Source organism: Mauremys mutica, chromosome 9 (genome assembly GCF_020497125.1).
Source record: "Mauremys mutica isolate MM-2020 ecotype Southern chromosome 9, ASM2049712v1, whole genome shotgun sequence".
Lineage (NCBI taxonomy): Eukaryota > Metazoa > Chordata > Testudines > Geoemydidae > Mauremys > Mauremys mutica.
The window spans coordinates 6,934,924-6,959,824 of NC_059080.1; the positions used below are offsets into that span (position 1 = coordinate 6,934,924).

Below are 24,901 nucleotides of genomic sequence, written 5' to 3' on the forward strand. Positions count from 1 at the left end.
CTTTTGCAGATTCAAGAAAATAAGGCAGCGTGCACCATATTTAGATCCTCCTACAGACCAGCTGATAGTTTTAGGCATACTTATGTGCTAACCGTGGATTTTGATTTTGTATATCATCTTTTATACTGATAGTATTTCAAAATGCTTTAATAAAAAAACAAAAACAAAAAAAACAAGCCACAGAATGAATTGGCTTTGGGCAGTTAGTGGTATCTCCCACAAATCTGGATACAAGATTAAAAATACATCATCAAATTCTGTTCATAATTACTCCTAGGCAGCCCCACGGGAATCAAGCAGAATCACACACCGGTATAAAAGCAGAATTTATCCATCTTTTGCCAAACTACTCAGGATCATTTTAAGGTAAGCCAAAATGTATGTAAGGCTATTAAGTTGCTATAATGGTAAGAAAGTATTTAATACAATATGGGAAAGTTGTTTTGTAAAATATATTGCTAATGTTATCTTTTCTTTCTGCAGGCCACCATTAACAAAGTCAGAGCTACCAATCTTTACTAAGCCAGTTTGTTAGAAGATTTAGTCCCAGTGCGGTCTTAACACCTAGGTTTCCCACAGAGTTACATTGCAAGCTAATCCTTCCTAATGCACCTAGATTTCTTACATTGTACTGGGAATGGATCCAGAAACTACAAACTCATCTGAATGCATTAACAAGGACTGGATGAGATCTTAGTGTTACTTTGTTAAAAAGAGATCTTACTGGTGCAAACAAATCCAGATTTCATCAGCAGTAGTAGCATAGAATCCAACATCACTCTGTAAGAGAAAACTAAATTATGTACTATTCCTATGTTTTATCGGATCTAGTGCCAGATACAAGCAGAGAAAGCACACGAAAGCACTTTTACATTTGAAAAAAAAAATAAACGTATAAACTAATTTTCAAAGAATGCAAAAGTCCCAATCCTGCAATTGGGTCTCCATGTGCAGAAGGTGATAACAAACAGAAGTGGAGAAGTTCATAAAGCAAGGCCTGGGCCCCCTTGGTATTTGCACATTCTAATACCGACTTCATGCAAAAATTACAGCAATTCCAAACACCAAAGAAGGCATTACATTGTGTATGCACCTTATTTTATGAAGATCTAGCTCCAAACAGCCATACCAGGCAAACACCATACAGTTACGATACTGCCCCGGTGGTCTCTAAGGCTTTGCCCACAGTGGCAACTGAACGACAAAACTTTTGTCATTCATAGGTGTTAAAACACACGCACACACACACAAAAGTTTTGTCCATGAAACGCACCGGGATGAACAGCGCTTTGTTAGCAGGAGCGCTCTCCTGCCGACAAAGCAAATGCCGCTCGCGGGAGGTGGATGGTTTCTGTCAGCGGGAGAGCTCTCTCCTGCCGACAAACAGCAACTACACGGCGCACCTGTTAGCAGCACAGCCTGGGGGCCGCGAACAGGTTTCAGGAGGTCTGCCAAGCAGAGCCAGTATTACACTCGCTGGGGCCCAAGGAAACAGCCATCGCCCCCCCACGCCATGTGGGGCTGAAGCCAAAGCCTGAGCCACTTAACTTTCCGGGCCCCCCGTGATATGGGGGCCCAGGCAATTGCCCTGCTTGCTACCCCCTAACGCCAGCTCTGGCTTTCATATGCAGAAAACCAGTTGTGCCACAAGTCAGCCATGGAGATTGTATAACAAATTGGGGGTGAGGGGAGGAAGGGGCTCAGGAAGAAAAGGGTTGAAAACCCCGACTGTAGATTGACCCTCAAGAACCCAGAGGGAGGGGAGGAGAAAGAGAGACTCCAGCAAACTAGCTCTTCAGTTTTATTAGTTTTCAAGACTCCTCCCAGGGTCTTAGTGATAAACGTGAAGATGATGCAAGACTGCTACTGTAGCTCATCACCTCTAATGCCCTTCCTGAGAATGTCAAAGGGTATAAATGTTACATCCTCACGGTCAGTATTCATTCACCACTGGCTAAACGATGGCTTAAAAACATCCAGTGCTGGGCAAACTTGACTGAGCATGAGAAACAGGAGCCGCTTATTTTTGCAGGCACATTATATACCTGGCTGCAATGATTGCTCCATCACATACTTCTCACCGTGTTCTCAAACCAGACATGTAGCAGTGGAGGGAGTGCGTGCCATGGAGACAGGTGTACATGCATGGGTACACACACACCTTGCAGATAGATTGTCATCAACTTCTTCACTAAAGGAGCAACTTCCTTCCTATTGAAATCCTTCACTCACCTGCCTAAAAGGAGCTGCAGGATTAAGCAGCATGAACAGCTGCAGGATTAAACAGCCTTGGTCCCTGCACTACATTGAAAACCCTGACCCCCATCCCCATGGCAGAGTCATGCTCCCACTGCTTCCCTGGACAGGTCCCCTGTGTGCCGGTTGCTGAAACTAGCAACAAATAATGCTGAAATGGTCCTTACATGATCTGTCAACTCCTCACAGCAGGATATTTGGGAAGGAAGAGAAGAGAAGCAAGAATACTCAGGCCCATCCTCGCCTCATCTTTGCCCTGGCCCCTTGGAGGGCTTCCACAGTCTCCAGGACAGTGAGGGAGGAGGAGAAGAATCATGCTGGGGAACTGCCACCTCTCTACTTGCTTACCATGCACCTTGTACGGGGGTTTTACCAGAACCCCTTTCTGCGCCTTTCCTTTCTTGTTTCTCTCCACACCCTCCCGCCGGGGGAGGGGGGGAACAGAAGGCCCTGAAGAATTTTGTATTTCTTTCACCCAACTAAGCCACTAGCAAAACCTGCCAGGCAAGAAACCGTTCCCTTTTCCCCCCACCCCAAACCTTGGAAAGTAAAACACATACTTTTCAGATGACCCACAATGAAAAACAGGTCTTGATTTAAATAATCAGGCTACGGAACAACACGCTGTTTCGCAATGTTAAAAGAAAAGGTGTCTTCCAGTAGCGTAGGTTTTCCCCATGCTTTGGAGCATATATTTAAAATTTGGTAGAAAGCCAGTCTTTATCCCAAGGATGTGCCTTTTGCTGTCTTAGAAGAATCCACTGAAATTTAGCCAACTTATAATATTCTCTCTTTTTGAGGGGGTGGGAGAGGAAATGTAGCTTGCAACTTCTTAGAATTTAGCAGCCGAAATCTCCACGTGCCCTGGATCATGTGCCCGCACCTCGGAGCTCCTGAGGCCAATCAGACTGCACATGCACAATCCCCACAGGGCGACCGAGCATGCTCCAGCACACACCTACAAGTGTTCAAAAGGACCTTCCCTGTAACACTCCCAGCCAGGGTGGGGCCGGCCATGCACATGAATCGAGAGCTGGGGTCCTGTCTCTCCAGTACTCTCAATGACCTCTCTGCTGGCGCCCAGGCAGCGTGGAGGAATACCCCGTCCAACTGAAATACAGAGTGAGCAAGAGCCAGACTGGGGGGATGGAAAGGAATGGACGGACAACCTGATGAGTTGTGGAGTGGTTGAGCAAGAAGACTGAGGCGAAGATGAGAAACCTGAGGAGCGGTGACTGGGACCGGGTAGGCAAGGAGAATGGGACTGTGAGGAGGAGCCAGGGATGAGAAACAGGGACGGGAATGAGTTTGTGGGGACAGGGCAGAAGGGGGTCATGCCTGGGGGAAGTGAGAAGAAGAGTCTCATTAGAACACACAAACCTCCAAAGCCCAGGATGGAACCCAAGATTGCCGAGTCTCACCATTCCTTTGCTGTCAGCAAATACCTGTGAAACCCACTAGCAAAACACATCACATCCCATTTTAGTGCTGGTCCACACAGAAGAGGACAACCAACTACAGCTATCAGTTACTCCATTAGTGCAAGTGGCAGAGGTCTAGGTGGTGGATCTAAAGGTTACAACCTTGCTGATGTCCTATGCGGGTGTCAATATGATGTCACATGACAGAATTTCTGGGGGGGGGTTTCCAGCTTTTTTTTTTTTTTTAATTAAAAAAAGTCCCTAGGGAGTTACACAAAAGACTACATTAAAAGAACATTATTAAGGTTGCAAAGTCAAGCAGTCAGAAATTAGGATATGCCAGAATTAAGGTTGCCTGTGCAACCTTAATTCAGACCTCTTGTACGTATGCACTATGGTACAATTTTGAATTATGTGATCACACAATATTTTTTCCCCCACAGACCCCTACCTCATTTAATGCACACGACAGACCTGCTCTCAAAATGAATTAGGAATATATAGTAAAAGAGACTGTTTTCTATAGGATCCCTGCCTCATTTGCTGCAGAAGTTGGAAGATGTGTAATAAACGAGGCAGGGGAATGCAGGAAGTAGCTGAATGCTACTCTGGAGAACCTGATTTTATCCCTGCCTCTGACCCCGAGTTCCTAGGTGATGCTAGACAAGTACATCACTAAAACCAAACTTCACACAGGTTGTTGCTGTCACAGCATATTCCTCATTTTCTGGCTGCTCAACTTAGGGTGCCCAGACAGCATATGTGAAAAATCAGGACACGGGGTGGGGGTTAATAGGAGTCTATATAAGAAAAAGACCCAAAAATCGGGACTGTCCCTGTAAGAATTGGGACATCTGGTCACCCTAGCCAAACTTGAGACCCTTAAGTGCTGAGAGCTCACAACTGCCACTCAACTCAAGGGGAGCTCTGCTTTGAACATACACCTCTACCTCGGTATAACGCGACCCGATATAACACGAATTCGGATATAACACGGTAAAGCAGTGCTCTGTAGGGGCAGGGCTGCACACTCCAGTGGATCAAAGCAAGTTCGATACTACGGAGTTTCACCTGTAATGCGGCAAGATTTTTTGGCTCCTGAGGACAGCATTATATCGAGGTAGAGGTGTATAACGTGCTTTATAAAACTAAGGACTGTGAAAAATCAGGTCCTAGTCATGTCAAGTTAGGCATCTAAAAATCAGTAAAATGTTTCCCTTAATCTGTGACTCCCCCCCCCCGCCCCTCTGTAAAATGAGGATAATAACATCCCCTCACCTCACCGGGATGTCGAGAAAATAAATCCACTAATGTGGTGATGAGCACCATAGAAAAGCCCATAGGAAGTTATTAATTCTGCCTTCAGAGCAGAATTAGAACACTGGGCAGTAGACAAGTCCTGGGGCCACACACTGAACAACGAGAAAGCCACATATTGAACAGGTTTTCATTTACACGAGCACCGTCCATCCCATGCACTAAACGAGGCTGTCGATAAAAGCACGTGACCATGTAATTAAAGACAGTCTCAGAAAGCAGATGCACAAGGGAACTGAATTAGAGCAGGTGGCCTTACAGCTGACATTTCCCAACCTTCTAGTGCTTGACTTTGCAACCTTAATAATGTTCTTGTAACAGTGTTGTGTGTAGTATTGCGTATAAATTAAAACCAAGAACCTACATTCATGCAAGCTTGCGGATAAAAGTCCTGAAAAGCAAAAGGTTAATAGTAATGCAGATTGTGTGGCCCAAATTCTGCCACATCTACATTCTTGATCTCACTGTGTAACCTCCAATTTGGCCCAGTATATATTAAAGTTTGTGTTTATCAGCCTAGGGCAGTGTTTCCCAACCTGGGAATGCCAGACAAGTCTGGAGGGAGTATGGGAGAGGGTAAGGCACAGAGAAAAGGGTGGTAGAGATAGGGAAAGCTGCTTGATTGTAGCTCTACACCACCCAACTGAAATATGCTTCAGAGTTATCTGCTTGACTCCAGCCCTGCAGCCACTCCTAATGCAGCTGGCTGTGCAACAGTTCATGTGCACATACATGGCTGAAGGCTTGGGCCAGTGGGCTACTGAATTAAGGGCAACCACAAACTCATCACCTTCCACTCTAAGCGGAAAGCAATTTTCTTTAACCTCGTCTGCTATAACATATATAGCAGTGTGTGTGTGTGTGTGTGTGTGTACACATTACTTTACTTACTCTATAATATCCAAACCAGGACACTCTCCTGCACACACTTCACCTCCTGGGGAGAGGATAAGAGAACACGCACATGACAAATGTTCACCATGTTGCTTAACATGCTACTGAAAAGCACTCAGATACTACGGTGAAGACTGCGGTATGAGAAACGACATAGTACCACAGGAGGGAAAAAGTTCTAACTCAGCCGCAAGAACACGAATTTTCTTTAACCTCGTCTGCTATAACATATATAGCAGTGTGTGTGTGTGTGTGTGTGTGTACACATTACTTTACTTACTCTATAATATCCAAACCAGGACACTCTCCTGCACACACTTCACCTCCTGGGGAGAGGATAAGAGAACACGCACATGACAAATGTTCACCATGTTGCTTAACATGCTACTGAAAAGCACTCAGATACTACGGTGAAGACTGCGGTATGAGAAACGACATAGTACCACAGGAGGGAAAAAGTTCTAACTCAGCCGCAAGAACACGAATTCTCCCAGCCTCACGGGACACAAATGACACCCCTCTTTTCTTCTCTCCGTACACCTCAAAACAGCAGTGACTGGGGAGCAGGGTACAGGTAGAAACCAGAGGATAAGAAAAGGAAGGAAACAGGACCCAGAAAAGAAAAACAATGGACACGGAGAAAATGCATAAAGGGCGGGAAGGGAAGTAACTATACTGAACCAAGCACGGCATGGTATGGGGGAAGTTAGGGGGAAAAGGATGAGATTGGAACCTATGGAAGAGGAGGCTTCTCATACACACATCCACCCACTCACCCCCATTGGGAACCAATGGCTATAGCCAAATACAACATTCCCTACTCCAGCAAGAGAACCACCGAAGTCAATGGGCAGTTTGCTTGCGTAAAGACTACAGAATATGGCCCAGTGCAAAGTTATGCAAATCCACACCAGCAGAGGGAATAATTAAATTAAAACCCTGTAGTGTTTACTGCACATACATAAAAGCAAATATTATAAAGCTAAGTTTAGGAAGAAAAAAAAAAAAGGACTCTCCTCTGCTGAAGGTCTGCCACATGCAAAATCTGAAGTTGTAACATTCAGCTGTTGCAGAACTTTGACCTGAACTTTGGTTTCGTTTTTAGTTGAGAATTAGGAGAGCGGGAAGACAAGGCATGAGAATAAGGGGCTTGTCTACACTTCCGGAATTGCAGCGGCACATGCTGCCTATGCCAATGGGAGAGCTTTTCCCCACTGGGGTAGGTACTCCACCTCCCGCAGATGTCATCGACGGGAGTGTCTACACCAGGAGTTTGGTCAGTATAACTGCATCACTCTAGGGTGTAGATTTTCCACGCCCCTGAGCCATGTTATACTGATCATAAATTTGCAGTGTTAGACCAGGGCTTAGTTGAGATGAACCCTTGACTATAGGTTAAGAACCTCTGAAAAATCAAAGACAAACAGACCAGAAGTGACTACATCCCTGCCCTGCCTATTCAATTGCATGTGTTTATGTTAAGACACTCTGACTTGGAACATTTACACTTTTAAACTGAAATGCAGCTTTGCCTCCCACCTCAAACTGCCTGAAGCTGCATTCTCAAAAAGCAGCAGGGCAGGGCAGGCTCTGCTTTCTTTGCCATAATTACATTCCTAGGGTGCTCTGACTGGCCTCCTACCTACTCTTCTCCTACAAAGAGTCAGAATGCATACCCTAGAGTGCCCCACTGCCTGCATTTTTAAAGGGATTCTTGGTTTTCACTCTCTCCACCTTCACTTACTCCTTTGTGCAGAGGAAGAGAAGCCAGCCTGGCTGTGAATCATACATCAGACAGAGTTCCAGGAAAATTCCCATCTGTTACATGCACATAGAAAGCAGAAGGGAACAAGAAGGGAGGAGGCGAAGAAATTGGAAGAAGAAAGCAAGAAACGACAGGGTATCAGAAGGCAATAAAAAGAGACAGCCAAAGGTGAGCAAGACACGCAACATATCAGAGAACCACCAGTGCATCACTCCTGGACATTCATTATTATAGCATCCGGAAAACAACAACACCTCTATTAGAACATAATCTATTGCTGAGTGCAGACAATGAGACAGCATATGGGCTTTTAGCCTGAATGACAGCAGAAAACTTAACAGAGCTATGCTTCTACCTTAGCCCAAAATAGCCCAAGTCGGCTGACCTTCACGGCATGCGGCAAGGCCTATTTACTGAGGCTTTTAAGAAGAGGCTGAGAGAGGAGCAGGTTTTGGAGGGAAGGAAAGTTTTGTTGGTAGCTGTTGGGCTTGCTGCTGCTTTACATTGAGTGGCACAAATATTACTCTAAAACAACAACAAAGGAATCTAAACTATAGAAAAGAGGCACATATGGACATAAAAGCACAGGCTAAGAAGGAAATCTGTGGGCTCTTTGAAGACATTAGTGCTAAACACTAATTTATTTCTTATGTTTTTGAAAGTAAATCTCAGGCTACGTCTACACTACCCGCCGTATCGGCGGGTAGCGATCGATTTTTCAGGGATCGATATATCGCGTCTCATCTAGACGCGATATATCGATCCCCGAACGCGCTTATATCGATTCCGGAACTCCACCACCGCGAACGGCGGTGGCGGCGTCGATATGGAGAGCCCCGGAGATCGATCCCGCGCTGTGAGGACGGGTAAGTTATCGATATAAGATACTTCGACTTCAGCTACGTTATTCACGTAGCTGAAGTTGCATATCTTATATCGATTTTTCCCCTTAGTGTAGACCAGCCCACAGAGACAGTTCTTCCCACCAACTCAAATCACAAAAGATACTGTAACGTAACTCCATCAACATCAGTGTACCACTGGTGTTAAGATGGTCAAACTCTGAGCTCAGTTCCCTGCACGTAAGCCTCGCAACTACTAACAAAAACAACAAGAAGTCTTTGTGGGACCTTAGAGAGTAACAAAGTTATTTGGGCATAAGCTTTCGTGGGCTAAAACCCACTTCATCGGATGCACCTCGACCCATGCATCTGATAAAGTATGTCATAGCCCACGAAAGCTTAAGCCCAAATAAATTTGTTAGTCACTAAAGTGCCACAAGTACTCCTCATGGGTTTTGCTAATACAGACTAACATGGCTACCTCTCTGAAACTACTAACAAAACTCCTAGAAGGCAATTTAACTAAACCAATCAATTTGGTATTATACAATGAAATAGCTTCATAGCACAACCACAACAAAGTGTAACATGCCCCAAAAGTCCAGGGTAGTAAACTCAAGGTAGTGAAATTTAAGACAAAATAAACTGTGGTTGTAAATTACTGTCCACTTATTTTTTAATTCAAGCACCAGTCTGGCTACTGGATGATTCGTCAATTTAAAATGTGTATGCCAACTTCTGTACTTTTAGATGTTTCATAGTCTTTAGGATAGTAAGAAAAACTTCAGGAGCCAGGGTCCAGCGTCATTTGCAGGATATAAATTGAAAATAACACGAAGTCAAAGGAATTTGCCCACATTTACACCTGTGACCGTTAGATCAGACAGTGACCTAAGTATGTGTTTTGTTGGTTGCAGGATAGGTGAGTGAGGGAATATCTTTTACTAGAAAACACACTGTTATTGCTGTAGGACTTTGGAGGGGACATGGCTAACAGAGCCTAACCACTGTGCAGCATTAGTTCATTTTAAGTCATCTGATTTGGATAATGAGTCAATCCTGCTTATTTTACTCATTCAATTTACCTAACTGATTTCAAGAATATGGCGAACAAGATTTTGCCCATAAAAGGAGAACGGTCCAAGTTCATTCATACAAGTGGTGCAAAGCTCCTTGAAGTCAATTTATTTCAAAGGACACTTCTTTTTCTTTTTTAGACCTATTTAAAAAAAAAAAAAAACCACTAAGACCTAAATTTACTATCATTTAGAAACAAAAAAAATGTTCTCTCTAATTCTTCCAATTGACAGCACTTTGTTATTGTCACCTTCCAACTTTGTTTCTGTGGCTTTTCTCATAGCAACACAAGTTTTAAGAAAAATATGATTGCAAGACCACAAAACATTCCTAGGGAGACTCCAGTGTAGTACTGGAAGCTGCTTTTAAATGCACTTTTGAAAACTGATTATATTTCAAGCTGGCGGTATTCCTTAAAGTAGATTAACAACTGTGTGCATCTGATTCCTCCGTGTACTGGGCCTAATTCTGATCTTATTAACAAAGATGATGTCATTGACTTCAGCAAAATCACTTCAAAATTTACACTTACAAAATTAAGATCAGAATCCTGAAATCTTCTACTTATATGTAGACAGAGTAGTGGAACAGCTCCAAAATAAACTACATATTCTGACTGTACCCTCTCCTACTACTGGTAGTTAATTTCCTACCATTCTTTTTAAACTTTACATAAGAATACATCTACAGCAGGGGTTCTCTGACTTTTGTACTGGTAACCCCTTTCACACAGCAAGACTGAGTGCAATCCCCCTTATACATTAAAAACACTTTTTTATATATTTAACACTATTATAAATGCTGGAGGCAAAGCAGGGTTTGGGATGGAGGCTGACAGCTCGTGACCCACCCCCGCATGTAATACCCTCATGACCCCCTGAGGGGTCCCGACCCCCAGTTTGAGAACCCCTGATCTACAAGAAGAAAACTGATTCAAGTTCAATTATCTCAATGTTCAATAATCTCAATGTTGATAAGGGAAGAAACACTTATTATATATAAGCTGTGAGATGCATGTGAAAAATGGGGTTTTAATATTCATTGACATTTATGAGCCTCTAGCAGAAACCATCTAGTTGAGAAATGACAGCATCTGTCAGAGTAGCTTTAACCTCGTGTCAGACAATCTTCCTCCCATTTGAATAGTGATACTGATTTTTTCCCGCAGTGCTGCTGCCATGACATGCAAGTCTTTTGAAAGACCAACGTTTCCAGAACCCACAGGATGGGGCACTGGAAGAGGCGTCTCTCTGAAGATCTCTTTGCAGAGATCCCCACATGTTGCTCCCTCCAGGAATAGACTATGGGACCTGCCTCAAAAATCTAGTACACTTCCTGGGATCCCAGAGGCACTAGACACACCCAGACAGAAGCCCTGCACCATCGCACCAGCTCTGGAAACCTTCCTCACTCCTTAATAGGAACGCCATCTGGCTGCAATTGCAGCCAGAACCTCAAGAGAACAATGCAGCCCAGGGCTTTTATTTTCCAATGTTTCTCTCTCTTATGGCCATGCTGCTTTCCTGAGCCTGCACAGACAGTTCCAGTGCCTCTGCTGCTGCTCATTGCTTAGCCAAGCAGAGTAAACTAGCAAGACCCCAGCCAGTTGCACTGCTGCTATTCGGAATCCTGGGAACCAAGAGAATCAGTTTCATGCCACTTGGCAAAACTGAAAGCAGTAGCAGAAGCAAATATAGCAATTACTCATAGTGGAAGGAACAAAAGGAAAGACGGCTGGGAGACAAAATGGCAAACCCCCACCACCACCTCCCTACCCCCGGCCAGCAAAACAGCAGCCAAGAAGCTGGTCTCCACTCTCAACCCCTTCTCTGTGGGGAAGACTGGGAGAGGAGAGAGAAAGCGCCTTCATCCTTTCAGCACCTGGGGGTAGTGGTGAAGCTTTAAAATGTGTCTGACACCTTCTAGCCAGAAGCTGATTCAGCACATGGAGAAGGTCCCCACAGTCAGTGCCCAGGGACATCTTCCTGGCAGAAACTCCAGCCTCCAGACCCTTCCCCAACACCTGGGGCCTCACCACTGCACTGCCCCTGGTAGAGCCTCTCCTACCTTTATCTTTCACATCTGCCTCTAGCTAGTAGGTTCAGCTTCCAGCTGGTAGGTACCCAGCACGTTTCTGAGCCCCAAGCCAAGCAGATCAGAGAAAATTCCAGGATTTTTAATCAGTCATTCTTTTTCTCCCTTTGTGCTTTAGAGGAAGCTTCCAGTCATTTCAGGCTGGAGGTTGCAGTGCAGCCTGAGGCATCCACCAGTGCTGCGGCTAACACTGCCTAAATCCAAGCACTAAAAACAAGACCATGCTAAGATCGTCTTATAAAAAATTAACACATTGCACTCATGAAAAATTCACTCTGTCGGAGAGATTACAGTCCATCCTTACGGATGGTGAATCTCAGTATCCCTGGAAGATGTCGCACAGACTGTATTTTAAAGGTGGCATGGGGTGGGAGGGTACACAAGAGGGGGGAAGGAGGAGGAGGTTGGTTTTTTGTTTTAAACTTTTAATGTCAATAAATTAGACATTCTGATTTTTTTATTTGGGTCACAGAGGAGCGAAAGAATGCTTAATAGTGCAGTACAATATTTATTTGGTATAAACTACAAACAAGACCAATGTGTACAAGTCAGCCTCCAGTGATAATGCAGGAATCGATCCTGTGCAGCAGTAACTGTGTGGAGCCCAGAGAGTCTTAGCATTATTGCAATAGACTGTGTCCGTTTATTTAGGAGTGTAAATTTCTAGCACAGGGCAGAGCTAACAGAACCAACCGGGATTACATCAGGGTTTATATTTTTATACACGTGTATTATAAACTGAAGAACTTCTGGAGGCCAAATTATATCTCTCAGCTATAGGTTACTTGGTTAGTAGTATAAAATTGTTCCAAAATTGTTGCTATTGAATCACTGGACTTAATTATGTTTGAGAGAGAGTTGAGAGCTATATTTGAGGCACTGGTTTGATTAAAGTGTGCCCATAACACAGCCGCTCTGAAAACAATAATGGCTAGTCTGCCCGAACACAACTCCAGCACTCATACAGATACTGTCGAGCCTGCCAGTTCTTGAAAGAAGCCTTTTCACTCCAGAACTGTAGTCTCAAGCAACCACCGAAAAAGAAAGAAAAAAAAAGAAATCATCATACCTGGCCTGAATATTCCATAAGGGCTAACGAATTACATAAAAAGCCCCCTGAAAAAGAAGGCTCTGAGTTGAATTCAGCTGCTGCAGATGAGATGCTTCTTCCAGCAAGCGTTTTCTTGATATGGCCAAAAAAAAAAAAAAAGTGTTGAGCCAGCAGAGAAGTATTCCTAGATTTGGCACGAGATGGAGTTAAATTCAAGGCAGAGTCTGGGAGATGTATTTCAGTGCATTTCAACTAGATCTGACAGCTTTGTCTCCACAGTTTTGAAATGTCAGTGGTGACCACTAACCGTATTTTCTATTGCGCAATGAAGTTAACCCAATGTCTCAGGCATAAATTTAAAATAGACCACAAAAATGTGCAGACTAGCCATTATTGTTTTCAGAGCTGCTGTGTTATGGCCACACTTCAGTCAAAAACTTTGTCAACCCAGTGCCTCAAATATAGCCCTCAACTCTCTCAAACATAATTAAGTCCAGTGATTCAACAGCAACAACTCTGGAACAATTTTATATTACTAACCAAGTAACCTATAGCTGAGAGGTATAATTTGGCCTCCAGAAGTTCTTCAGTTGTCCTACAATACACATGTATAAGAATATAAACCCCAATGTAATCCCAATCGGTTCTGTTAGCTCTGCCCTGTGCTAGAAATTACACTCCTAAATGAACGGACACAGTCTACTGCAATAATGCTAAGACTCTGGGCTCCACACAATTACTGCTGCACAGGAAAAATGAGCAATTACAAAATTCAGCCCAAGCAATGAGGTCACAATGAAAATCTCAAAGCAGTTTCACTGGTAAGGTGAAGGTCTTTAACATAGGTTTCAGAGTAGCAGCCGTGTTAGTCTGTATCCGCAAAAAGAACAGAAGTACTTGTCCTTTTTGTCTTTAACACACTATTTGAAAACACACTTACCAGACCTATTGGTTGGCCCCTTTACAAACTGCTTTAAATTAAGCTGCATAGCCAGGCTCTTGAGATTATCAGTAGCTAACTGCTCTTACAGATGAGACGGGGTCTGTCAAAACTTGGTAGTGACAATTGTTCAGATTCAAACCCCAAATCTGGACATAGATTAGGAACATATAAATTTAAGAACACTAGTGCACTCTGACCATTGTTAGGCTTGAAAGGATTAGATTTTTTTAATCAGTAAAGGTAAATTTCACTGTTCACAGGCAAACCAACAAAAAAATATTTCCATTGACAGATAGGCACATTAAGAAAAATGCTGCTTCAGAAATTATCAGTGTTTGATTTAAGGATATTTACTTTATATATTTTGATATGTGATGTTGACAATTTGAGTTTTAACCATTATAAGGCTTTAACTTTTTGAATATCAACATCTATTGTGAATACATTACTGACACCCACACTTAATTTCCCGCCACTGTAAAAATATACGTTGATAAAAACTTAATAAACATTGAAAAAAAGCTTAAAATCCATGTGACCCAACTGTGAAATTTAAACCAATGTTTTTATTTTTATATATATATATATATAAAAATAAAAATAAAAAAATCAAATTTTGCCAACCCTATCCGTAATTAAAGACATGCAAAAAATAAACCCCTCAAAAAAATAGAATTTTTTATTGTTTTAAGTCACATGAAGTCAGCTTTTTTTTGTTGTTTATAGGTACTAATGTTTACAATGCAAACACTGCAGCCTTGAACAACTGAAGAAGAGTTAGAAGGTGAAACTCATTGATTTAGTTTCATTGGCAAAGCAGAAAGAAGTCCGGAGCGTAAAACACCATAGGTGCAAAAGGAGTAAGTTGGTTCTTAAGACTGAAAGAATTTAATCAAAGTTATTACGAATGCACAAGGATTTTCTTTAAAAATATACACGCTTTTAATATGACAATGTCAGAAAGACTTATTATAAAACATTTTTTTCTATGAAGTAATGAAGACTTGTTATAAAGTACAAAAATGCATAGTTCAGGTCCTGCTAACAACCTTAACTCTGACCCTGTAATCTCATCCATCCTGAAAACTACAAATGAACACCCCTTTAAACATACAGTACCCTATTTAAAGGGCTCAGATTCACCCAAATTTTAATGTCCCTACCCCACCTGCAGAGGTAGCTTTGCAGAATCTTTCTGAGTATGTGCAGACAGTTTTGACTGAAGGAACCATTCACCACTGCTCTTTCTGTACCTTGTGTATTAATTTATAGTAGTGTACAGGAAATACAAAATATTCCTGTTTTGAGCTGGTAGCATTTCACACCCTCTTTACGCCAATGTAAATGGCTAGATAAGGTGCAGGGCAATGGGGATTCAGGCCCGGAGAGGGCAGGTGGGCAGTAGGTCAGAGAACTTCCAGAGCCTCTCTTCTGGTAATTGTCCACATTTTGTAATTGTGTCTATTAAACAGAACAGCTTTTTCTACAACTGCCTCACTCAGTTTCTTCTCTTAAGCAGAGGTCCATTGACAACTGAAAAATGATCCAGGGAGCCACCATAAATACCCGATCTGCATCTGCAACATGAAACAACCTCTCAACCCTGTGTTGAAAATGCACACCTACCTTATCTCCCACCCAGTGCATACAGGCCGCTGACCAAGAAACGGCCGCTGGTACAATGACAGTGAAAAAAAACCCCACTAACGTGTCATCTGTCATCCTCAATACTCAGTCCAGAAATAGCCCTCCTCCCCATCAACTCCCTTACTATAAACAAGGCAGTCCAATCTAGATCAGACCTCTCATATATGCAAGGGTTGTAATACCACAATGTCACCCCAATGCACTTCAAAAAAATAAGAGACTATGATACATGCTCACCTTGCTTCTGAAAGTACAAGCAAGCCACACAACATAACATTGAGCACATCGTGTTACCATGTCAGATACCCATGTAAACAAGGAAATCATAAATTCCAACAGGAGATGGGCATACTGGGTCAGAGTTCAGATTCTCCATAGAACCTTTCCCACACACTGACATTTTAACACCCCCGCTCCTCCCCGCATCCCACTGCAACATTAACTTAGGATTTCTTGGCTTTCAAATGTTTCTAATGCTGAAAACATGAAATAGCGACGCAGGACTTCTAGCCAGATGTAAATGGCTTTTACTGGGTTCCAAAACAGGAAAACAATGGAAATTCTGTCAAAGATAAGCAAAGATTCACAACATTCAAGAAGAAATATCATCTAAGTATAGCTTCAAGAGGTTTCCATAACAAGTAAACTGTAAAAAAAAAAAGCCACCCTAGATCCTGAACAGGTATTGTAAATGGTTAGCTAATCAGAAATTTTCTTCCATAAAGATTTAAAGTGTCCAGTTCAGGTCCTGGTCGCATCACTGAAAGAATCACAATCCAACTGCCCACAACTTCAGAGCATAATTAATAACAGATTTGTACTCTGCAGAAAGGAACAGCTGTTGCAAAAAAAACTACCCAGTCTAACAGCTTGCAAAGGCTAATTTGCTCCAGTGTTACTCTGTATTCTAGCAAACTGGCTCCAAACTTACTCACTTTTGAGTTCAGCACTCGGTTTTTACATTTCATGTAAATGTAACCCCTGTTCCTTGTCTGTGCAAGCACAAGGGTATGCTAGAGCAGTGCTTCTCAAAGTGGTGGTCTGTGGACCAGTGCCAGTCCGCGAGCCATCGGCTGCCGGTCGTGGCGAGTTTCCTCATAAGAGCGTCGAATAGGATAATAATATGGCACCGGCCCCTGGCACATTGGGAAAAAAAAATTGCCGGTCCCCCACATCAGATAGCTCGAAAAGCACTGTGCTAGAGGTTCTACTGCAAGCTTCGGAAACCTCAGCTTTTTCCCCTATGCACACCACTGCCTGGTGTTAAAAGCAATGCCCCCTGCAGCAACCTTGTTCACATTCCTAGATATCACACACACACCTCTCCAAAAGGAAAGTCCCTGTTTTACATGACCATGTAAATTATCTCCAAGGTTCCTGGTACAATTTTCTTTGACCTTTAAATTCCTCCACTACCAGGCAACCGATTTTTGCTGGTTTGTTGGGAGGTTGCTTAAGACAGGTTTCCCATTCGGGACCCCTTCGGGTCCTTTGCCTGCCCTGTAAAGTGGACGTACAGCATATGCCTACATTATGCAGTTGCCTTGGTTCCTACTCCCATTAGTCCCGTGATACCTGCAGACATAGGCTCAAAGAGATGCAGGAAAGTCCCCTTATTAAGCCTTTGTATTCAGTATCAGTGACCACTGGAGGTGACCATGTGCTTCTGACAGGGGGAACAAAAGAAAGCGATGGCACAGACAATCAAAAGTCAGATTATGATTTTTGCAGGGTCAGGAGGAATTATTCACCTACCAATCCCATCTAGCCTGGTAGGTGACACTCAGCATTTAGGAGGAGGAGGGGGGGAGCAGCCTGGTTTTTGTTGTTTTTTCCATCCTGCACCGTGCCTTCCGGTCGGTGCATCTGGAGGGGCTCTCAGCTGCTGGGCTGAGCCCAGGCACTGTCCCTTGGCGGGCCCGCATTTGGGGGGCCGGAGGAGGAGACGTGATCAGCCCCTAATCTGGGGCAATGCCCAGTGCCTTCATTTCATTCCAGGGGGGGCTGGCGAAGGGGGTTGCGTGATCAGCCCCTGAGCTGCCAGGTACCGTCCCATCACTGCCCTGGGCCCGGGGATTGGGGGCCAGGCGCCCCAGAAGCGGCTCCATGAGCCCCAGACGCGGTTCCTGCCCGAACATGGCCGGGGGGGGGTTGTACTTACAAAGCGATTAATGCTCCAGCGAAGCATTGCGAGGCGGCGGCTGAGGCTCGGGGATTCAGGCAGCCCGATGGCACAAGCCCCTGCAGGGGACCACTGCGGCGGGCGGAGCAGCGCCCGGGCCGGCCACAAGCTCCCCGCCCCACCACGGTCACCGGCGCGCAGCTCCCGGCCGCATCGCCGCCCGGCACTGGGGACTCTCCTTCGCCTCCCGGGGCGCCGCCGCTAGGCTCTCCCCGGGCGCTGCAGCCGGGAGCCGGGCACCATAGCCAGGCTGCCCACCCAGCGGCTCGGCTCCAGGGCGCTGGGACGGCCCCGGGGACTGAGCGGCTTCTCCCTCCCGCCAGCAGCGGCGGCGGCACCGGGCACCGCCCCGGGGCCCTGCTGCCTGAGCTGGGGAGCGGCCCGTGCGCTAGGGCGCAGCGCCCCCACCTCTCCAAGGCTCAGGGCGCACAGCTTCCTGCCCTGCAAGCTGCTCCGAGCCCCTGCGCCCAGCCACCCCGCCCCGCGTACTTCCACTTTCTCTTGCTCAGTAGCGCGCCTCCCCCTAGGGCTTTTGTCTGGCTGGTTCTCTGCGGGGCGGGACCGTCCCCACCCTCCCTAGAGCAGCCTGGGATGTGTAGTATTCACCACCAGCCTGAGCGCAGAAACGTGGGCTACCGGTCAGACCTGGGAGAGGGTTGAAATAGCCTTTCGAAACGTGCTCTCCAGCAGAGCTGATGCCGCTGGAGAAAACGTGGCAGCTGCTGCAGGGCAGGGACAGGCGCCAGATTGCCTGAATTTTAGATTATTTAAAAAATAAATACAAATAAACCATCATCCGTTTTTTCGATTGTAACCCTCTGTGTTGGCAACCTCACTCAGGTCAGCATAGACACGTGGTACCTGTACTGGTTTCTTTGTACGCCTAGGGCAGTGGTTCCCAAACCTTAACAACCTGTGAAACCCTTTCACTAAAATGTCAAGTTTCACGAACTCCCTCCTAAAAGCGAATATTTCCAGGGATTTTTTTCCTTTACCTGAGTATAAATTATAAAAGCAGTGATCTTGGACATATAAAATTTGTTTTTATGACATGCTTATTACACACTATTTACTATTAATTATTATTTATCACTACAGTATTTTTATTACATTATGAAAACAGCAACTCTCTTCCAAGATCTCACTTGCATAGCTTGTATCACTTTGGATGAGCCTGTTATAAGACAAGGCTCCTATGTTTCATCAGCATGAAGGGATTTAAGAAGTCAACTCAAAGAGTTCCTCCTACGCAAGCATTCAGGTCTTGAGCAGTCCAGGCAAACAACTTGTTCTTCATAATAATTTAAAAAACAATACTAGCTGCCTATTTAATTTAAAAAACAGCAACAAATATCCACCTCCCTTTCCATTTCTTATAAGAAGTCTTGAAGTTTAAATCTCAGTGTGATAGAGATGCTTGCTTTGATCTGCTTAGCTCTTGGAAGTCCAGGGGCTCTGGGCTGCTGGCCTGGTGCTGCCCAGGGTCCCTAGGGACAGCTCTGTCCGCCATTAGGGATTTTTTCCCAAGATCGCCCTGTAACATTTCACGAACCCCAGTTTGGGAACCACTGGCCTAGGGCCACATCCAGCTTGCTTTACTCACACAAGAAATGCTTCTGAAGGGCCTACACACAGGGCCGGCTCCAGACCCCAGCGCGCCAAGCGCGTGCTTGGGGCGGCATGGCGCGGGGGGTGCTCTGCCGGTCACCGGGAGGGCGGCAGGTGGCTCCGGTGGACCTTCCGCAGGCATGCCTGCGGAGGGTCCGCTGGTCCCGCGGCTTCGGCGGACCCTCTGCAGGCACGTCTGTGGGAGGTCCACCGGAGCCGCAGGACCGGCGACCGCCAGCGCGCCCCCTGTGGCGTGCCGCCGTGTTTGGGGCGGCAAAATTACTAGAGCCGCCCCTGCCTACACACATGGCTTAAAAATTATTCATACAAATGAGCACTGCTGGACAGATGTGCCAAACCCTTGTATCGACCATTTGACGTTAAGAGGCACAACACTATCCAGAAAAGTGGAAAAGATTAAGGGAAATAGCAAAATACTTATTACCAGAAGTAACTGTTCTGTGTTCTTCATATACTTAAGTACAGTAGAACCTCAGAGTCAGACTTACAAACTGACTGGTCAACCACACACCTCATTTGGAACCAGAAGTACACAAAGCAGGCAGCAGCAGACACACACACACACACACACACACACACACACACACAAAAGCAAATACAGTACAGTGCTGTTTAAAGGTAAACTAATTTAAAAAAAAGGGAAAGCAGCACGTTTCTTCTTCACAGTAACGTTTCAAAGCTGTATTAATTCAATGTTCCGTTGTAAACTTTTGAAAGAGCAACCACAATGTTTTGTCCAGAGTTAAAACCAACCTCCATTCCTGAGGTGTTTGTAACGCTGAGGTTCTAATGTGCTATCACTATGGCCAAGTAGTGGTTAGAGCCCAGTCTTAAGACTCAGGATAGCTTGGTTTCTAACTGCTGGCTCTGGCCTGCTGGGTGAATTTGAACAAGTCACTTTTCCTCACTGTGCCTCAATCAAAGGGAGATAACGATATGGGCCTGCTTTGAGATCTACTGCTGAAAAATGCTATATAATGATAGTATTGTTATGTGAGTAAAGGATTGCAGGATCAAGCCCTCTAGTTATTTGTTTTGCCCTTATTGGTAAAAATATAAACTATAATATTATTATGTACAAATGCAGGGTGCAGGGCCCAGTGGGAAAATAGTATGGGTTCGTGTAATTAAAGACTGTATCCTAATGCGTATACACAAGAAAGCCAAAGTAAGGCTGCAAAGGGAAACATAGTTCTAGCATTTCCTAAGTTCTGAGTGCTTGAGTTTGCAACTGTAACTTTTTTAAGGTAGTTTTTGGGGTGTAATATCCTGTCTTTTAAAAAGCAAACAAACATAATTTCCATCATGTGGAAATATAGTAACTCCTGAGTGATCAGTAGAGTTGGGCTCTTTAGAGCCACAGCACAGTCCTACATGACCTAACAGTCCAACTGGTAGCAGCAGAAGGCTATCTATCATGTAGGTGAGCCACCAGAGGGGGATGAGACACACACTGAACCCAGCTAGTTGCTAAATTGCAAAGGAATGTTCAGAGTCAATAATCCTGGGTTCTGTTCCATGTTCTGGAAAGGAGCGTGCTCCAGTGTTTATAACCCCTTCTGTCCTTCTTTCTGTCATTCTGCTCCTATTGCCTGTCCCAGCGTTTACCCCTCCCCCCACAGCTGCTGTCCCATCTCCTCCAGCTTTTACCCATCTCTCCCATCCCCAGCTCCTGCCTGCGTCGCCACCATCTACTCCATCCCTGCCCTCGCTCCCACCTCGTCCTTTCCCTTCTTAATCTATCACCAAACCCTCACTGCTGCCGCCCTGTCCCCAGTTCCCACCCATTTCTGTTCTCCAGTTCCTATCCTCCCCCTTCCACTGTCCCTGCCTATCCCAGCTCCTAATCTCCCCACATCTCCTACCCACTTTGTACTTGAGCCAGGGCCTCACCTCCTTTTCCTACTCATTGCCTTGACAAGATATCGGGAGCCCAAGAGAGAGTCTCCCTGCTCTCAGTTCCAGCACTTCGTACCACGCTGGGCCTTGAAGTCAGGAGGAGCCATTGCAGGCAAAGTCGTGTTCAGCCCCGGGATATCGCACACACAGTTGGGTCATTCCAAATGAGCTGTGAGGGGCTGGTGCATGCTCAGTACAGACAAAAACTTAAGAGATTTTAGCTGCCAAACCCTAACAAGACTGTAGTGAGCAGGTGCAAAGTAAGATTTGCAGAGGCATATAACCTGGCCAAATTTGGATGACTTTTCACCAAGATGGCAAAGGGCACATTCCTGACAGCAGGCTCACTGCCCCTGCCAAATGTCATATCCATGGTTCCAAAATATGGAGATGCTAGAGCTTCGCATCAAAACAATTGCAAGGTTTTTTTTAAATGGGCAGAACAATATTTTTCCCCGAGCTCATTCTCAGAAATGGCTCAACCATTTTAGCTTGAACTTCCCCCAAAAATTCAGCCTTAAATTTTCCTCACCGCGTGTCTGCCTAAGGCTGAACCGTTTACGTTTGGCAAAGTTAGAAGCAGCTGAAAACAGGGTCTTTTAAGAGAAAGTGTTGGGCAACCTTAACTATAGGTGTTGCGGCACATGCTGGCTATAATCACAAGTAAAACCCATCAAAATAAGTATTTTGGACAGTTGTTACAATGAATGCAAAACAAAAACCTCAGAAAGCTCCAGGATATTTAGTTTCACTCAAGTTTTGGCTTGTATTGCAAGAAACTCTTAAGTCTAGAACTTAATATTTGTAAGTGTATAGCATTTTTAAACAATTTTGTTTAAAGGGCTTTATCTTTTTTTTAAATTTTGCCACAATAGCAAGGTGATTTTAGAGGGTGGATTAATAATATTTCAACATATCTTTACTCACGGTTGTTTCTAGAACAGTATCATTTCCTTTTTCATTCTGATTGATTACTTTTCCAGTTGATTACTATTCCATTTATGTCAATAGAAGTCTCTAAGGCTGTATTTTGTTCTCATTGTGAGTCATACATCCCGAGGGTCCTTGCAAGACTCTGTGTAGCCTGATTCTGGGACAAGAACCTTATTATCTTCTGATCTGATCAACTGGCTAACCTATAAGCTTTATTCTATAAACAGTAATATTAATCCCCTAAAAATCAGGGAACACCTAAAGGACAAGCAACCTAAAAAAGGCACAGAAAAAAATCCCTTGGGTCTATTGTGAGGGAACAGGCCCGTTGACAGCAATTCCAGGACCCAGGGTAGAACAGTCAATGAGCCCCCATGCACACACAAACCATGCCCACGTGGATGCAGTCCGCCTGACATTTGGGCGGTGCTGCGCCTATGCAGGCTGGTGCCCAGTGAGCTGCCAGCTGTGCTGATGGGCACACTCTTCCGGCACACCCAAGGCTTCCGCATGCCCACCCCGATAGGGTTGCCAACTGTCTAATCGTGCAAACCCAAGGGTGCAGGGTGCAGGTTCTGGGAGGGAGTTTGAGTATGAGAGGGGGTGCAGGGTGCAGGATCTGGGAGGGAGTTTGGGTAAGGGAGGGGGTGCAGGATCTGGGAGGGAGTTTGGATGCAGGGTGCAGGCTCTAGACTGGGGCAGGGGGTTGGCGCTTACCTCGGGTGGCTCCCGAAAGCGACCGGCTCACCCCTCTGGCAGCAGATCCTCGGCGGGAGGCCCAGAGGGTCTCAGCATGCCGCTGCCCACAGGCACTGCCCCCACAGCAGCCATTGGCCACAGTTCCCAGCCAATGGAAGCTGCGGAGTCGGAGTTGGTGCTCGGGGCAGGGGCAGCGTGTGGACACCCCCTCCCCAGGGGCCGCAGGGATGTGCTGGCTGCTTCCGGGAGCAGCATGGAGCGAGGGTGGGCAGGAAGCCTGCCTAAGCCCCACTGTGCTGCCAGCAGCGGCAGCCAGGGGCCCTCTGGCTCTTTTAAATCGCTCGAGCCCCTGGGCAATTGCTCCCCTTCCCCCCCGCGCCCCCACGTCGGCAGGCCTGTGAGGGAAAATTGCAATGGGAGAAAATTCCTTGAGAATGGGCCCACCAGAAATCAGAGTGTGGGATTGGGCATATCAGGGACTAGGGTAAAAGTGAAGGTGTTACTGGGATTGTTGTGGGGAAAACCGCAACCATACAAACAATCTGGGAGCTCAGGCTCCATTCCCTTAAGCTATATTTGGATTAGACAGCATGATTAATACAGTGTCCTCCCTCATCTCAGAACATTGTTCCTGAAGCTCTCACCACTATAGTAGGTAGGTTTGTATTTTGGTATATAATCATATGCTTCGAGTGTTAAATTTATTCAGCTCTTCACTCATATAGAATAATACACATGCCAGAATCTCTTCTAATGCTGCTGCTTTTACATGATTCTGGCCCAGGAGCCAAAGCACTTCAGCACGTACATTGACTTCAGTGGCACTTAAGTATGCTTAAAGGTAAGTATGTGATGAAGTGCTTTGCAGAATCAGGGATTAACTCTCCCTCTCATCCAGCCTCTGTTGACCCAGGTCACCAGCTTAGATTTATATGTCCCCTGATGCCCACATACAATCTCACTTTCACTCAAACCATATGTCATAACTATAAAGGGAAGTGTAACAACCCTCCTGTGTACAATTCTATCAAATCCCTCCTGGCCAGAGGCACCAAAATCCTTTTACCTGTAAAGGGTTAAGAAGCTCAGGTAACCTGGCTGACACCTGACCTAAAGGACCAATAAGGGGACAAGATAAGTTGTCTTGTCAAATCTTGGGGGCGGGGAGGAGGCTTTTGTTTGTGCTCTTTGTTTTGGTGTGTTCGCTCTCGGGACTAAGGGGGACCGGACATCAATCCATGTTCTCCAAATCTTTCTGCACAAGTCTCTCATATTTCAAACTTGTAAGTAACAGCCAGGCAAGGCGTGTTAGTTTTATCTTTGTTTTCTCAACTTATAAATGTTCCTTTGCTAGAAGGAGGTTTATCCCTGTTTTGCTGTAACTTTGAATCTAAGGCTAGAGGGAGTTCCTCTGGGCTCTTTGAATCTGATTACCCTGTAAAGTTATTTCCATCCTGATTTTACCGAGATGGACTTTACCTTTTATTTTAATAAAATTCTTCTTTTAAGAACCTGATTGATTTTTCATTGTTTTAAGATCCAAGGGTTTTGGATCTGTGTTCACCAGAACTAATTGGTGAGGGAATACTCTCAAGCCTACCCAGGAAAACGGGTGTAAGGACTTTGGGGGAGGAATTAATCTCAAATCTGCCCAGGAAAGGGTGGGCGGTGGGGTTAGGGACTTGGGAAATATTTGCGGGAAGGCAGAGTTCCAAGCGGCTTTCTCCTAAGATTTGGAACACGCTTGGTGGTGGCAGCTCACTGTTAATCTAAACTGGTAAATAAGCTTAGGGGGTCTTTCATGCGGGTCCCCACATCTGTACCCTAAAGTTCAGAGCGGGGAAGGAACCTTGACACCATATGTTTAGGTTTTATTGCTAGTAGCAATCAGGTACCTTTTTAAAAAAAATTCTCATATTGCCACTGACGTACATTTAGCCCTAAAGCACCCTGTGGTATGAATTTTGATGTTTAAAATTAAAGTCTTCAGAACTTCTATATGTTTTTCCTATTACTCTTCCTCAGAAATTTGAAAAATATGCTAAGGAAGCATCCTTCAAACGCAGCTAAAATTCATACAAGCATCTTTATCTGCTGCATAAAATGGTTGGCAGCAAGGTAACAGCTCAGTTTTGCCTGATCATTTTCACAGGCCTGCAGGCTCCAGAGTGGTCATTTGTCTTGGTTTATTATGTCTTTCAGTCTTTTTTTGTCCATTGGGGATGCAGACTGAGGTATTATTTCCTTCATTC

General features: G+C 45.0%; 1 protein-coding gene across 1 annotated transcript in view; it reads right to left on the minus strand.

Moving 5' to 3' along the window:
- ATP11C (ATPase phospholipid transporting 11C) overlaps positions 1–17,879 on the minus strand; it is a 113,946-nt gene extending 96,067 nt beyond the window's left edge. The window contains exon 1 of the mRNA XM_045030413.1: positions 17,469–17,879. Coding sequence (XP_044886348.1) covers positions 17,469–17,495 — 27 coding nt within the window. The 5' untranslated portion in view covers positions 17,496–17,879. The remainder of the gene's footprint in view (positions 1–17,468) is intronic.
- Between the last annotated feature and the right edge of the window lie 7,022 nt (positions 17,880–24,901).